Source organism: Trichosurus vulpecula, chromosome 3, assembly GCF_011100635.1.
Source record: "Trichosurus vulpecula isolate mTriVul1 chromosome 3, mTriVul1.pri, whole genome shotgun sequence".
NCBI lineage: Eukaryota > Metazoa > Chordata > Mammalia > Diprotodontia > Phalangeridae > Trichosurus > Trichosurus vulpecula.
The window spans coordinates 160,977,930-160,995,404 of NC_050575.1; the positions used below are offsets into that span (position 1 = coordinate 160,977,930).

Genomic DNA, 17,475 nt, shown 5'->3' on the forward strand with positions numbered 1-17,475 from the left:
CCAAATAATGACAGTTTCAAAACAAAAACAAAAACTAAGTATGTTCCCAAGATCAGAAAAAAAATAATAAAAGGGAAGTATGAGTGAGAGATGTTTTATTTGTGCTTTGTTAGCTGATAGCATTCATTCAGCAGACATCTAAGGACCTATATGTGCAAAGAATTATTCTAGGCATGAGAATTCAAAGATGAAAATAAAATACAGTCCCTGACCTTTATAGTCTTCTGGAAGGAATCCTACACATACACGAATAATTATGATATGAAGTATAATTTGATAAAGTGTTCTCAGAAAATTCAAAGCAAGAGAGATGAGGGTGGAGATAAAGAAAAGCCTCATTTAGAAGATGTCCAATGAGTAAAGTAGGTCTTAAAGGAAGAGAAAGATTTTAATTGAGAAGTAAGATGTGATGGTCTACACAAGGGCAGAGAGGTCAGTGAAGGCATTGCCCTAGTAGTCATGTTCAGAGAACACAAGAGGAATCCTAAGTGTTAGATCTGGGAAGGGACTTGAGATGTTCTTTAATTTTATATTTAAGGAATCTGAGGCCCAGAGAGGTGAGAAGTGAAGTAACTTGATCAGGGTCACAGAAAAAGATAGCATCAGAGTCAGGACTGGAGAGCCCAGGGGTTCCTAAAAATTGTACAGGCATTTGGAGAAAAAGCTTGTCCCATTCAGTCTCATTTCACAACATCGTTAATATTTTATAACTAAACCTACTCTAAAAAGACTCAGAAAAGACTGCTGTAACATCATTTGGACTACTGCCATTTATAATGTCATTTCTATAGAGCTAACGCCCTCAAAATGTTGTTTCTCCTGACCAATTAATGATGTCAGAAGGGGTATGCCTGTAATAATAATTACTTCCATTTTTATGGAATTTTAAATTTTACAAAGTGATTTCCTCATAACATCCCAGTGATTAGGCATATAGTATGAGTATTATGGTCCATACATTTTTAGACAGAAAATTTTACAATACACTCTAGTTACCGTTTTTTCTATCTCATTACCTTTAATTTATGTGTGCGTGCATGCATGCGCATGTGTTGTATTCTTCAGTAGAATCTAAGCTTCTTAATGGCCTCAATCATTTCATTTTTGTTTTTATATCCCAAGTGCCTAGCACAGTGCCCTGGATCTAGGAGGTACTTCATATAAATATTTATTGAAAGGAATTAAATCTGATGAGTCACTCTACTTTTTAAAAAAATTCTAACCCTAAAAGTAGAAGCAATTCATGTGAATGTCAAGTTATATTTTTGTGGCACACATGTGCCCTGCCCATATTTTCATCTCTGCTTTTTCAAATTCCATTTTTGAACCTGCTTTGTTAATCAGCCTCTCTTCTCCTAATCCACCATACAGAGTTTGTAGATGTGCCATGACTTTTAGAAGAAGTAGTATGGATTTTTAGGCAGTAAGGAAGATAAACCAGGTTCTGGACAGTCTACCCACTTAGATAATTCAGTTCCTTGAACCTCCTGGGGCATGAGGCTTTCCCTGCATGAGTAGCCCTTTATCTGCCCTCTTCTTGCAGAAGAACCTGTTGAGGTCTCTTGGATTGAATGTTTTACCCATGTGAATTGTTTCTTCCTCCATTTTTTCCTAGGAGCCCCTCTTTCTTTCTTCCCTTGCCTTTTCCTTTCTATTTCTTCTAACCTTGTATAGAAAGCAAAAGAAGAATAGAGGCAAGAAAGAAAAATATTGAGGCATCTTAGATAGGGAAAAATAGGGAAAACGATGCTTTTCATTTCCACATCTGAAAGGACACATCAGCATAGACTACACAAGGATTGCCACAGACCTGTCCATGAGTACAAATGTCATAAAGAGACTGTTTAATAGATGTAGCTATACATTTACGTGTGTGTATGTGTGTATACACATATATGTTACATATTTGTGTATGTGTTTATAGACATAGTATATATGTGCTTCTCTACATACTTAAAATACAAACAACCCAGGTTAAATAAACTGATTTCTCTGTCTCTTCTCTTTGTAGGACACTATTGATGATAAACTTGATACTAAGCACTACCCCTACATCTCTACCCGCTCATCAGCTTCTTTCAGTACCACTGCTGTCAGGTATGTAAAAACACCTAAAGGAAGAAGTGGAGGGGAAAAAATGTCCATTCCTAGTGAGAGTTCATCTGTGTAGTCATTTTGTTGTTAAGGTATGAAAAATGAAACATTGTCATCTGTTTGGAGTCCTTTTCCTATGATTTTTTTTCTCAGAATACTTAAAGTTAATGAAAATACAGATGAACTAAATATATTAGACTTGGGGCATGGTTAGGAAGTCCCTGGGAGGTGGTAGAGGTATTAGAAAAAGCACACACATCAATAAAACATTTCCCAAAATTAAATAAATTAATATGTGTACATCTAGGGGGAGGGTAGGCATGTGACATAGAGGCAGCATAGTGTATAGTGGATAGAGAGCTGGCATTGAAGCCAGATAGACCTGGGTTCAAGTCCTGCTTCTGACACCTACTGGCTCTGTGTCCCTGTATAAGTTAACCTCAGTGTTTAGGCCACTCTCTTAAGGCTAGATATTGCAGAGGGGGTGCCACTCTGCCTGGGTGGAGAGTATCTTTCTCAGGGAGTTCTTTGTATGAAATCATGGGTCCATTCTTTAACCTTATTCTTTCTCAGTTTGTGTCATAGTGACCTCCATTCACTAACTGGTGTTTAGTGCTCAAGTGCCTAAATAATGAGGCACGTATTACTAATGTTCTTGTGATTTTTCAGAACAGTGTGTGTGTTCTACTCTTCTGTGACCCTTTCTGTGAATGCTTTTTCCAATAGTTCTTCCAATGTTTCTCATTTTTTATCTATTCATACATTTAGGATTCTATTTTTGCTTTGCTCTAGAGTCTAGACAAGTAGAGTTAGTATTTAGTACAACTTGGTAATGTCTTGTCAGCATAATACCATTTCTAGACTTTCTCTGTTGTTGTTAACTATTTATAGTCTCTTTTGCCTTTTAATTCCTATGTCCTAAAAGTATGTTTACCTTTTCCTAGGAAGAGGCAATAGACTCTGGACAGCCTTGTAGCAGCTATGTTTTTTTCTTTTTTTCCTGTTATTATGATAGCTTCAGTTGTCTCAAGAGAAGAACCGGTGTCACTGGTACTACAGTGTGGCTAGTCTCTGACACCTTGTTAGTGGTACCTTATCACTGCCCATCATATACACCTCCTTTTTTCTCTCTGTCTCCTTTTCTCTTGTCTTTGCTTTCTTCACCTCTCTCCTTTCCTCTCTACTGTTTTTTCCCATTCTCTCTCAGCACATTGGGTCTTTTCATGGCCCTCAAAGCATTGCTTACACTTTCTGACACTGTTTGACTTTAAAAAGTTTTCCAAAAAAAAAAAAAATAAAAAAAAAAAAAAACAAAAAAATAAAAAAAAAAAAAAGTTTTCCAACTTCTATATCAGTTGCTCCTGGATTAGAGTCTAAGACCCCAAACAGTACCACGACTAGGTTAGACGGATTACAACCAAAACCCACAATTGTGTGACAGGAAGAGGGCAGGCTAGTAGTAGAGAAAGCGATTCTGATATCTATAGGCGTCCAGCCAAGACATTGGTGAAAGAATGATGGAAGAGACATCACCATTGCTTTCACATGCCCAAAGATGTCCTGGCCGGCAACATCTAGAGAGTTATAGTGATCAACTTGACATCAAAACCTTTCAGTTTCAATGAATCTGTCCCTTCTGCTGGGGCATAGGTAATGTCTTGTTGAATACAATTCTGTATGAGGGATAATGGCAGATCAACTCCTGGGATATCATGTTAATTCTTAAAGCATGCAACCATGGAATACGTTTGTGATTTAATTATTTTCTCTTACTGTTCTGTCTGCCTCATTCACTGTGTGTATATGTGTATGCATACATGTGTATACACACATCTGTCTCTCCTTTCTTATCTAGTGCCCGTTATGGACATTGGCATAAGAACAAGGCCCCTGGTGAGTACAGATCTGGTCCTCGCCTCATCATTTTCATCCTTGGGGGTGTGAGCTTGAATGAGATGCGATGTGCTTATGAAGTGACACAAGCCAATGGAAAGTGGGAGGTGCTAATAGGTGAGTAGGATAGCATTTTTCATTGGAAAGGGGGCATTTTCATAGCAGTCTCTGACACCATCCCATGCTTTTGTGTTTTACTCCATCTCTCCTTTCCCAATCCCTCTGCAAAATCTAATTTCCAGAAGACGGTATATGAAATACAGTTTGGGGAAGGGTGCATATAATGTCTACTATCTTTCCTCATTACCCCTCAATAAGGAGAAACATCTTGTAATATGCAAGCAGTTGTTAAAGATGGAACATGAAGCATTATTGCTTGACTTCCAGGGGTTTCCCTTTGGCTATATCAATATAAATTAGTATGAGGTGTAGAACAAGCCTCTTCCTGTCTCATCAATTTCCAGATCTATTTAGAGAAACATGAGATTGGATTCTTTGCCACTGTCTCCCAGCCATGCTCAGTGGCCCTGCTTCCTGCTGGTTTTTCCAAAATCAGAGGAAAAAGAGGTTCTTTGCCAAAGGGAAAGACTATTTTTTCTTCTCTCAGACTTTCAGGAACTCTTGTAACTTCTCAGAACTGTTCAGCTATAGAAAAGTAAATTGGGGAAACTCATTTTCTTACCAAAATGAAATGGAATTTGCTCCATTAAAACTACTACTTCCTTTTCCCTGAGGACATCCAGTCTATGGCTGAGCACCTGTTAGAAGCAACATTCATTGGAATGAAGCTTCAGGCAGTGTTCTAAGTATGGTAGAGATAGGAATACCTATCACACTGGAAGGGGAATTGCATTCAAATCACTCTCCCATTTAGAAGAGTTTCCTTACTCTTATACTTCCATATACTCTATATATGACCTCTCAGGGTAGTTGTTGGATTAGAGTAAGCACTGACCTAAATTAGTACGTAAAGTTTATCTCTCCCAATATGTTTCTACTTCTCTGGCATCTAGTCACATTCATGTGAACAGTATTTAACTAAAATAGGAAAGATAGAAGTTGTATTTCTATACCAGGATAGTTGAGTTCAAGTGTTAGCCAGACCACTAAAGTAAGCAGGCCTGTTCACTTGTAAATTGTCACTTTGGGGTCTGATAAAACTGATATTAGTTATCCCTGAGGGTGCCTTATTCTACATGATAGAAAAACTCAGCTGTTGATAGTCTTTTAAAATAAACTTCTTCCTGTCCTTTCTCCTAATCCTTCTGAAGCTTCATTTGTCTGATCAGCCATTTCTCATTGAACTTTGCTTTTAGATTGTGTAAATGTCCTCATTGCTATGTAGTATAATAACATGCTCTTGATTCTGTTGTATAATTGTTGCATGAGTGTCCTTTGAAGATAACCCAAATAATGTTCCTTTGGACAGAAGCTGTTTACTGCTGGGCCTTTGTATTAAATCCTCATCCTTGCAATAGAGTCTTACTTGAAGTATTCAGTTGGGAGTTGGGAGTTGGGAGCTTGGGTTGACCAAACAGATTTCTGGGCAGGCCTAACGTTAACAGCAGAAGGTCCTCTGTATGAGCTCACCTAATAATGCATGCTATGTCATTTTTTTAGGTGTTCTTATCATCTTTGTGTGTCTCTTGCTTTCTTCACACATCATCAGCTGCATAAAATATAGGCCTAAGTTGTCATGTTCCTTTAACATACTTCTGTTCAAGCAGTCAGCTGGCCTCTGTTCTCCCACAGGTTCTACTCACATTCTTACTCCCACCAAATTTCTCATGGACCTGAGACACCCCGACTTCAGGGAGTCCACTAGGGTATCTTTTGAGGATCAGGCTCCAACAATGGAGTGAGAGCCAGAAACAAAGTAAAAGCAGCTTATTAAAGAAAAGAAACTCTTCTATTCTGAAGGGTTTTCTTTGATTATTCCGTCACTCTTTTTCTTTTCTTTTTCCTTTTAGTTTACTTTTTATTTGGTTTTCTTTTGACTAGAAAATGCTTGCAGTTCTTAACACCGATTGAAAATGTGTCCAGTGCTGCCTTCATGAACTCCCACTATGAAATTCTCTCTGGGCCCAATCTTGCCAACATCCTCACACCTTGTTACCTGCTGCTCAGTTTAGAAAGCTGAAGTCCACTGACTACTAATTTGAAAATTAACTGATTTGAATTCCAGCGCTGTTAGAGGAAGCTGGGAGCTAAACAGCAATTGAGTCATGATGTCTTAGCCTTCAAGCCAAGGGTTGGGTTTATGGGCATTGGGCAGGCCCCTGAAGAATCCATGAATTCTTGATTGTGACATGACTGTGATTGTAAGCCTAGGTTAATTCAGGAGGAAGTTGGACCTGTGGACCAATGGAAATAGTACAGGGGCAGTGGGTTTGTTGGAATTAAAAAGAATAAATAGTAGAACCCAGGTAGATGACAGAGCTGGTATGTGTAAATGTTATTTTCTTGTGATAGACACTTATCACAAAGGATAATTTCTAAGAGCCTGTAACCTGGGGTTACATCCACTGTGTACTTTGATAACTTTGTAGTGAATGCAGTGGCTTCTCATTTTGTAGTGTTCTTCTGGGAAAGGAGTACTTTTCTAATCATTTAATTTCTCAATATTTATTCCATTTTCGTTTTCTGCCCTATAAAAAACTTTTCAATAGCCTTTGGGAATTTAAAGATGTTTTGGTCAGTTTTTCTCTTGGCTATATATAGTTATGAAAAGTATTCTCACCCTTCCCCATAATCCTAGACTCACAATCAATTCTCAATTATTTAGAAGTATATTATTGATTTGGTAGATAATCCAGATTCCTTGCTTTTTTTCCTTTTCCTTGAGTTATTAACTGGAATATGGAGGGGGACATATTTGAAACTCAAATATATCTTGTTGCTTAGTAGTAGTTGTAATAAAATATTTGGATTGGGCATAGTATTTTCTGTGTTTCAATTGTCTCTATTTTCCCCACTTTCCATTAACAGGAATAATTGAGTGTTGAATAGAACTTTTGTTTCCCAAGTCCTAAAGGATGAAAGAAATTGCGCAACAGCCATGGTTTGGGATAGAGTCAGTGTGCAAAGGTTTAGATCACTTTTCTGACCATCTGAGCCAAGCTAACCTATTAAATACCGTAGAGCCTCTCTCCCACCTCTAGCTTCCCAAATTGAGGTTGCCCCCAACACTAATCCCTCAGAACAGTAAGTGAAGAATTATATTCTTAAACCTATCTCACACCACTCAGTCAGTAAACATTTAAGTAGCTCCTGTGTGCCAGGCACTTTGCTAAACAGCTGAAATAAAAAGAAAGCCAAAAGATAATCCCTGCTCTTAAGGAGTGCAGTCTAACCAGGGGAGACAACGTGCAAACCACTATGTAAATAAGATGGATACAGGATGAATTGGAAATAACAAACAGAAAGAAGGCACTGAATTTAAAGGGGATAGGAAAAGGCTTCCTGTAAAAAGTGGGCTTTTCCCTAGGATCTGAACAAAGCCAGGTAATCCAGGAGACAGAGATGAGGAATAGCATTCCAGGAGTGGAGGAAAGCTAGAGAAAATGCCCAGAGTGGGATGATGGATCTTGTTCAAGGAGCCACAGGAAGGCCAGTGTCACTGGATCACAGATTATTTGGGGGATGTAAGATGTGAGAAGACTGGAAAGGTTGTGGGGGAGGGCAGGTTATGAAGGGCTTTGAGTACCAAATAAAGGATTACCCTGGAGGTGATAAGGAACCAGGCTAAGGGAGGGGAAGGTAAGTAGTCAGACATTAGGTTTAGAAAGATCAGTTTAACAGCTGAATGGAGGCTGGATTGCAGTGGGGGGAGACTTGAGGCAAGCACCCCTTCCCCCCCCCCCACAGGCTACTGCAGTAACCCAGACTTGAGGAAATGAAGGCTGCACTGGAGTGGTGGCAGTGTTGCTGGAGACAGGGGGGCTTATCCAGGAGATGTTGCAAAGGTGAAATCAGTAGGCCTTGCCAAGAGCTTGGAGATGGGGGTGAGGTGAGAGAATGTGTTTAAAGAGAGGGTTTAAACTGAAGAATGCTAAAACAATGATTCCATGTTGTTCAGTCATTTCAGTCATGGTCCCATTTTTGTTTTTTGGTGGTTTGTTTTGCAGAGATACTGATGTGATTTATCATTTCTTTCCCCAGCTCATTTTACAGATGAGGAAACTGAGGCAAACAGAGTTAAATGACTTGCCCAGGGTCACAGGACTAATACGTGTCCGAGGCCACATTTGAACTCAGGGACAGGAGTCTTCCTGACTCCAGGCTTGGCGCTCTATTCACTGCACCACCTAGCTGCCCCATAGTATTTCTTAAAGATTAAAAGTACTTCCTTTGTTCTCTAACCACATGAAAAACCCAGTTACATGAAATTGCTCTTCTCCCACATTGCCTTCCTTCCATTGGGGGCCAAGGATCTAGCTCTGACTTTTGTGACCTTGGGCACGCTGTTTCACCTCTCTAGGCCTTCATCTCTTCACTGTGGTTGAATTCAGTGGCCTCCAAGAACTGTCCCAACTCTAAGTCTGCAGTTCTGTGACTGTGGATTAGTCTGTTATGGCTGGAATATAGTGTATAGGAAGCTAAGTAGCCTTAGCAAACCATAAAACCACCCCCATCCCTGGGGTAGTGAGTACAAAGAGTGGTGGGAGTCAGGAAATGAGGTTGTGCTTGTTTCTGCTACTGAGTTACAGTGCCTCCTTAGGGAAGGCAGTTTGCCTCAGGGCCTTAAAGTCCTTGTCTGTGAAATGAAGGGGCTGGGCTAAATGACCTCTAAGGTGCTTTCCCAGCTCTAATCCCTTTAAGCCCTAACTGGCTGTAATTCAGTGTCAAACTAAAATAGAAAATAAGGCCACTACTGTCCATAAGGATCTCTGTGGGGAAACCACATGTTAATATTGTCTTTGTTCTATTGTATTTTTCTTTATTTTCTCAAATATATCCCAGTTATATTGTAATCTAATTCAGATGGCAGTCAGGACTGTTGTGATCCGAGGGCCCTGTGTGTTTGATGTCTCTGCTCTAATTCACTTTCCTTTCATTCATTCATGTAGTTATACAGGACCTGGCACATACCATAAAATTCCACTTACCATTTATCACTTTTCAGTGAGAATGGTTATACTCCAGCCAAATCACATTACAACAGTGTTGCAAGCGTGTTGATCTCTGCTGTACCTCTAGGCTGTTCAAAAGTGGGGTGATTCTTGAGATAAAGAGGTTCAGCTTCCAGTTCTTATTGTTCCATTACTCAGTTGTCCTGGCAAAGTTTGGCGATACTCTGAGACCACAGGCAGTGTGAAAATAGGTTATTATGATCCTGAAAAGCAGGGATGGTTATGTTATTGGTTGACTGGTCACTAACTGTCTTCATTCTCTTTCCTCCAGTAGGCTTGAAAATGGGAGCAGGACTAATTTAAGTCTAGTTGATAGAAGTACATTGATGAGTCCTTAATCAGAGATCCATAGTATGCAGATGGCAAGTAGGTGGATAGCATTTGCTGCAGGTTGTATTTTAAGATTTTGGGGGTGTTGAGTGTTGGAAAGAAGCTGCTCTTTATAGCTGTGGTGAATAATTTGTAGGATTTAAGAAATTCTTATTATCAGAGCTTCCAAATTTTTGAGAATTGAATTTTGGAAGATGGGCACAAAAAGTGAAAATTCAGTGACTCTCAGTGATTTATTATGGATTCTCTTGAGACAGAATTTTCTGCCTTAGAAGGAGCCTTTCATTTGCAAAGTACATCTTTTTTGCTAAACAGTCTACAGAGATCTCTAACTGCCACCAGAGCATGTGAGAAAATTTTGTGTTCTCTGCTTCTAAAGTGATTTTGGGGATTGTATGTATTTTTAGGAATTGAGAGAGAAAGGATATTGCCATGAACTTTTTTTGGGAGGCAATTGGGGTTAAGTGACTTGCCCAAGGTCACACATCTAAGTAAGTGTCTGAGGCTGGATTTGAACTCAGGTGCTCCTTACTTCAGGGCTGGTGCTCTAGCTATGGTACCATCTAGCTGCCCCATTGTCATGAACTTCTAGCACTAATTGGGTCAGGGAAAGAGATTTTAATTTGATATGCCCCTTACTTTTGGTTGTCCTGGTGACCAAAAATCAGACCAAAGCTTAATTTGCCTGTATTTTTCTCCACCTAAATTTTAGTTATTAAAATCATTTAAATGTAGAAAAGACATTGTTTATAATGAATGAATGAATGAATGAAGCTATAATTCAGACGGGCATTGTTTATAGGTTTGAGGAAGAGTGTCAAGTATGTTTTCCTTGTTCTTCTGTAGCCAGAGCTGACTTAGATAAAGGATCTGTGTTAATGGTGGAATCAACTTGGATGTTTGAACTCATAGGTAATGGCCCAGCCTTATTTCATTTCCACTAAACATTTTACCAGATAGTCTGACAGCCAAACAAAGATTTAATTTGATCCTGTACCTTGAGTAACTCCATCATGAAGAGTTTAATGCCTGATGAAAAGGCTGAGGTGATTAGAAGCAAAATTAGGAGAGTCAAGGGATCTGGATAATCTCAAAACCATTCTCATTAAACTGTCAGTTTGGGAAATAGAGTATTTTTGGTTGGGTTTATGTGTATGTTTTAAAAAGCATTTTGTTATAATTCTATCTTTGGGATAAGTTGGTTAACTTTTTTCAGTGAAAGTCACACAGGAGCCTGAAATCTGAATTTAGGAGCTGCCATTTACAAATATTTTCCCAGATTTGGAATGAATATAAGCATACTGCCCAGAGAGAAACAGTTGAAAAGTAGGGTTTTGTGGGCGTTGCACTTATGTCTCAAATCCAGCATTTTTAGAACATTTAAAATCATTTGGATTTGTTTTAGAACATAAATAGAATGAATTTGGTGGGTGTAGACCTAGTTTTTGTTTATCTTTGTCTTCATCCCACAGTCTTCAAATAATTTGAGACAAAAGTTAACCTCCAATTAGGAAAGTTACTTCAGTGTTTGAACTGTGGCATCAGGAATCCTAAAACCTGAGTTAAAATCTCAACTCTGCTACTTATATAGCATCTCCCTGGGCTTCAGTTTCCTCCTTCTGTAAAGAGGAGATAATATTTGTATGGCTTAGCTCACAGGAATGTTGTGAGGATCAAATAGGATGGTGTATGCAAAGTATTTTGTAAGCTATAAGTCAGTGTGTAGATAAGAGTTAATTACTATATTCTGGAGGACCATTATCAGGGTCACCTCTGAACTCTGAATTAGAGGTAGAAAGGCATAGGGGAATTCAGGGACAAGAGAGCACATAGATCTGTCACATAGATAGACAAGACCATATAGCTTGATTGTTGCCTTAAATATCAAAGTTTTTCAGCAAATCAGATATTTGTATGGGTGTATTTAGTAAACTTATTTGAGTAGGGATTGGTGCTGCTACCCCAATAGATTACTCTGTAGCCTGTTGGCAGTCTCACTTCTAAACTTGGACTATAAAAGAAAATGGAATCGTTCATAATGTTATTGATTAATGAATGAGCATCACCAGGAAAAAGTGTTAAACCCATCCAGACTTGGAAGTTTTAAAACTATCTACTGGTGACTTTGACTAATTTGCATGCAGAGGAATTGGTAAAGAAGATTAAGGTGGGTTAAAGGCGTTTGCCTGACTTATTTTCATACTTGGGACAGATTCTTCCTGGTTTTAGCAATCGAACTTTTATTCAGGAATAGGTAAGACTAGAACTCTAGCTGGGCAAAGGGCTTCACTGTACATCATTTCAGGTCAGCAGCCAGCACTGGAAAAGAAATTTTAACTTAGGAATCCCTAGCTTCTGTATTTATGAGCAAGCAGCTATGGAGAAAACTAAGTGGAAAGATTTCCTGTTCCCTACAAATGCTACCTTTCAATTAGAAATTCCTTATAGATTGTTTTTCTTCCAGCTGTAAAGTGCTTCCTTTTAAAATGATTGTAGAATTGTATACATACTCAACTTTTTAAAAAATGTACACTGATTGCATTAGGCTGAGAATTGGAAGGCTCTTATTTGAGTAAAATGAGGACGTGGCTGTTGAGTGCTTTACAAACTTTAAATGACAGTTCAGTTATTATTTTTGGTCTCAGCTCTGCCACTAGTTCACGGTATAACCTTGAACAAGTCACTTAAACGTTTCTCATTTCCCTCTCTGTAACATAAGGATCATAATAGCTGTCCTTCCATACCTCTCAGAAATGTTAAGAGGACCGCAGGGTCATAGACATGAAAATACTTTGGAGGAAAGAGCCCCCTAAAAAATCTGGTGGCATTTCTGAAGTTGGTATGTTCCGTTCAGGTTATCTCAGATTTGTAGATCAGTGTAGTCAGCTCAGTGTCTTGAGCAGAGCATTTTTTTCAACCAGTCATTCTTGGAAGTAGCAAGGATTGATACAGGAGAACAAGGCCTGGGGGCCTGGAATGGTGTGCCATGAGCTGGGAGAGGCTTCTGTTGAGAATGGGTTGTGTAGGTTTTCTTCTTCTCCGCCTGTTCCCATTTCCAATATGCCCTTTCTTCTACCACCTCCCACCCCAACCCTGCACCAGTCCCTAGACTAGCCAGGGAGGTAGAGGCTTTCTAGTCGGAGGTACTTCTGCTCTGTCACAGTTGCAGGACAACTCTGTGAGTGGCAGTCAAAGGCCTAAGGACCCATGATCCTGCTAAATAACTCCTTCGCCAATTTCTGGGGGTAAATCTGGCTTCCAGTAGCTTTCTTCCCCTCCTTATACCTGTGATTGCCCTTTTTCTTTTCCCCATGTCTCTTGGGAGGCACATTTTCAAGTACGGACAGCTTTTATTTCCTTCTCTCCCACCCGGGATATCTTTCTTTGAAGCCCACTGCTGCATGCATGCAGTCCTCATGCTCCACACACCACTCTGCTGCTCACAATCACTCCTCTTCTGTTTGGTCCATGTCCAAAACACACAATCCATGCATCTTTTTTTAACCTCACTTAGATCTCTCTCCTTATTAAAAAAGGCCTTCATTTTTTAATTTATTTTTTTTTGCAGTAGAAGTATATATAATTCCATTAGGCTTAAATTTTTGCAAGCATTTCCAATCTCTAACAATGCGTGGTATCTTCAAGGTAAGACCTCAGGTACTCAAGCTCCCCTCCCCTGCACACCTGAGGTCCCACCAACAATTCCATGGTGGCACCTATTATTTGGATCCCAGAGAATGCCCCTCCCCACCCGAGTCCTCACATTTGTCAGCCTCTTCCCCCATCACCCAACCCCACTAGCACTCTTCCCCATATAGTATCTGATATTTCTTCAAAAAAACGTAGAGCCCTCCTTTCTGGCTCCACTGTGGTATTCAAAAGAGGAATTGCCATAGAGTCACTGTTTCACAGAGACAAAGATAGCATATGTCGAGCAACCTAATGGGAAAAAAGCTTTACTCCTGGGTGTGGTTCCAATTTGTGCCTGAATTAAGGAGTTCTTTCTTTCTCCCAAAAAAAGCCTCCCACAATTATTTTGAAACTATCCCTAACCCAAACCCCTCCAGGCCTTTATAGCAAGACCAGGGTGGGGATGGGGGTGGGGGTGGAAAGCTGCCTATGCCCCTTATCTAGCAGGTTCAGGTGTCTAGAACTGAAGAGCAGAAAGATATCTGAAGGCCAGTGCCTGTCTTAGAAGACTTACTTTGTTTTTCTTTAATCTGCCTTCTCCAGGAGCCACACACATCCTTACCCCACAGAAACTGCTGGACACGCTGAAGAAACTGAATAAAACAGATGAAGAAATCACCAGTTAAAATAACTAAACCACCCCTCCAAAAAGTGATAATCTCTATGGCTCTCGGCAGCTTCCTATGGCTTGGTCTTAGATGTTACTTTGCAGTCAGTACCCGTTCTCATCTTCCATCGGTCCCCTCTGCACGCCCTGGCTTTCTCTCTTTGGTCTTGTGTTTGATGAAGCCTTCTTCTTGTTTAAAACAAAAGGAAATAATGCATTGTGTTTATATAAAAGAGATCAGAGTATGTATGCATCCAAAAAAAGAGAAATTCATCTTCAAATGATGCACTGCTAACGAGATTTTCAGACCGTGATGACTGGATGTCACCTCCTCTCTTTTCCTCCCTCCATTACGTATGGCATTGTGACCTTATCCCTACCCCAGTGCAACATGAATGCTCTATGTGGAAACTGCTTGAAAACAGATAGGTAGAAATTTGGTTTTTAAAATTTCTTTTCTTTTTTTCCTGGGGGCAGGGGCGGGGGTGAGGGTGGGTGTGGGCGCAGGTAGAACTATTCCCGTTGTTGTTGGGCATTTTTTTCTCGTTGTAGAGTTTTCTGTGTTCTTGGAATGTGTTTAAATGCAGATTGATACTTTGTCCTTCCCCCCCCCCCCCCCCCCCCCCCCCCCCCGCACTCTCCATTCCTCATCTCTTTTGATCCAGATGTACTTGAAGTAGAGATCAGGTGACATCTGGTTGGTTTCCACTTTACCCAGCACCTGATGTCTCCCCAGGGGTACAGCTACAGTCCCAGGGGTGTAGCACCAGACAGCATCTCTTTCTGCCTAGAAGGGGAAGATGATCTTGGTGCTGCCACATCTGTCCTCTGATGCCCTGCACCTCTTACATGGTGCTGTGTAAATTGAAGGAAGGGATGTTGCTGTCATCGATACTTCATATTTACTCAAAAAGGAAAACCGTTTTCTTGGGATTTTAAATTTGCACGTCAGAGATTAACCAGGCTAGTTAACTGAACCAAAACCGTAGTCTTATTTAATCCTTTTAGGAGTTCAAAGTACCCTGGACCCAAATCTCCCTTATCCAGGCGTACCTGCAAAAGATAAATACCTAATTCTTATTAGGGTCAGACTTGATGGAGAAAATGATAGAAAAGACCCTGGTCCCTATTCCGCAAAGAAAGGTCCTTGAGTCCCACTTCCTGCAGAACAGATGCACCAGATAAATTATTGATGTAGGTTCTGTCTGTAGCCCACGTGCCCAGTGAACAAAATCCCTTTCCAGAAATCTTCTGTTTCATGTACAATAATTGATTTTTCATAGTGTGGGTTCAGATGACATCATGCTTATGAGAATTTTAAAAATGCAAATAAGGCCATTTTCACCTTGTATTGAACTTAACTCTAAAACAAAACAAGGTAGTCTTATCACGAGTCTGGAGGCTCTGTGCCGCTTTGCATTCAGCCCTGCCGCGTGCACATTATCTGTTTCTGCCGTCATTGTCCAGTAGTGAAATGTTCTGGCAGTGGGAGTCCCCAGGTTCCCCAGGCCCAGTAGCCCTTCACCCCTTCATCCCAGCCGATTGTGTGTATATTACTTAATGTGTCTTGTGATGTTGTTGCAAGCTTGATGTATGGTAGCTTAATTGCAAGCCTTCTTCCTTTCCTTTCAGATGACTTTCTTCTCTCCCTCTTAGATGCATTATGGTGTTTTCTTATCTCCCTAAGGCATTGAAACTTTCCCTTTGCACTGAGAGAATCAACTCTTTGCCCCTTCTTCGTTTTCGAACTTGTCTCTTCCATCCCTCCTTCCCCTTTTTGAAGCTGTTTTTTCCCTTTAGGGCAAAAGCTGTAAACATTTGCACTGAGTATTTTTTTTTAAAGTTTGATTGCCCTTGGTTTTGTTTCTCTTCTTTTGAAATAGCGGTGTACATGCTTTGGGATCTTGTTTAGACATTGTTTTTCCTTTCTCTGTTGGTTATTTATGTGAAAATAATTTATCAAAAGGAAAACTAAAAAAAAAAGCTAGTCTGTCTTGAAACTTGTTTACCTCGAATTTACTGGAATCTCAATGTTTGAAAGTGTTGAAGCACAAACATGTATCATCTCTATATCTGTTCTTCTGTACTAAAGCACTCAAGTCTATGAAATAAATAAGCTCCTCTTCACGGCGCACAGAAGTGACTCCTGGTTTTGTTTGGCTTTTGGGATGGAAATGGGCATGTTTCTTTTCTATTGCTGCCTCGTGTGGAGGAAATTGATACACTGGGGCCTACACCAGTGTTCTCTTCTTCCTCTTTCAACGTCATATTTGTTTGCGGTACTTTCCCTTTAGAAACGGTGTCATCTCTAGAGTCACTCCACAAAGTTGGTCGTAAGGCCTGCAACAGCAGCTGGGTACTTTACTTAGGCTATACTTTCATTATCTCAGTTGCCTCTTCTATACAATTATGTCCATTGCACAGAATGCTTCAGTTTTTGCAAAGCACATGTTGTAAAGCAGGAACCTTTATAAATACTTTCAGGTTAAAATTCATTCCATAATAAGCTCAGATCACTTTACATGTTAACATGGCCTGCCTCTTCTTTCTCTGCTCTCACACCTGTGTTACCTCAAAAGTCATTCAGTCTATATAATGATTTGTGACAAACCCTTTTCAAAGCTGAAACCTGTTTGATTTATATCCAATTTTCCTGGCTTTTGTGATTCAAATTTGTTCCTTTCCCTCTTAAGAGTTTGGGATGGGGGGCAGAGCCAAGATGGCAGCTGGAAAGCAGGGACTTGCTTAAGCTCCCCTGCCAAATCCCTCCAAACACCTGTAAAAAATGGCTCTGAACAAATTCTAGAGCTGCGAAACTCACAAAACAGCAGAGGGAAACAGGTCTCCAGCCCAGGAAAGCCTGGGTGGTCGCTGGCAAGGGTCTATTGCACAGTACTGAGAGCGGAGGGCAGCCCAGCATGAGCTGTGCTGGGACAGACCAGACCCAGAGTCAGCCAGCTGGAACAGGCCTTGGGGCCATGAAACAGTGAGCTGTGGCAGTTACCTGACTTCTCAACCCACAAACGCCAAAGAGCAGGTTAGAGAGAAACTGTGGAATCGAGTTCAGAGGGGTCCAATCACTAGGCCTGGGGGTGGCGGAGGTGGGGCAGCGGTGGTGGTGACAGCAGCAGGAAACTCCTGAGGCTGCTTCCAGAGCTACAGTGTCAGCTGCTTCCCGAGTCCCTGGCTCACACAGTGGGAGGAATCTAGCAGTGGATCAGAGTGAGAGTGCAAGGAGCGCTTTGTGGGCACAAAGGCAGATTCTCTTGCTGTGCTCTGCTTAGATCTGTATTGCAGTCCTGGTTAGCAGTTCTTGGGGTAGGAGGAGTGCTGCAGTGACAGAGCCTGGGGTGATGGTGGAGTAGAAGTACCTCTGAAAACAGTAGTGCTTGGACCCTAAAGCTTGGGACAGAGTACTCTCTACTCTACAAGCAGTCATATCCTGACAAAAAGCTCAAAGGTCAAGTAGTTGGCTGGGAACATGAACAGGCAACGAAAATGAACTCAGCTCAAATGCAGACTCAAACTCTAGATTCCTTTTTTTGGTGACAAAGAAGATCAAAACATACAGCCAGAAGAAGTCAACAAAGTCAAAGAGCCCACATCAAAAGCCTCCAAGAAAAATATGAATTGGTCTCAGGCCATGCAAGAGCTCAAAAAGGATTTGGAAAAGCAAGTAAGAGAAGTAGAGGAAAAATTGAGAAGAGAAATGAGAGTGATGCAAGAAAA

General features: G+C 40.5%; 1 protein-coding gene across 2 annotated transcripts in view; it reads left to right on the top strand.

The window, feature by feature from the left end:
• STXBP1 (syntaxin binding protein 1) overlaps positions 1–15,882 on the top strand; it is a 91,875-nt gene extending 75,993 nt beyond the window's left edge. The window contains exons 17-20 of one of the 2 annotated variants that reach the window (XM_036750541.1): positions 2,012–2,097; positions 3,950–4,104; positions 5,740–5,863; positions 13,683–15,882. In XM_036750541.1, the coding sequence (XP_036606436.1) occupies positions 2,012–2,097; positions 3,950–4,104; positions 5,740–5,849 (351 nt within the window). In that variant the 3' untranslated portion in view covers positions 5,850–5,863; positions 13,683–15,882. The remainder of the gene's footprint in view (positions 1–2,011; positions 2,098–3,949; positions 4,105–5,739; positions 5,864–13,682) is intronic. The other variant, XM_036750542.1, reaches the window with a different exon arrangement.
• The last annotated feature ends 1,593 nt before the right edge of the window (positions 15,883–17,475 follow it).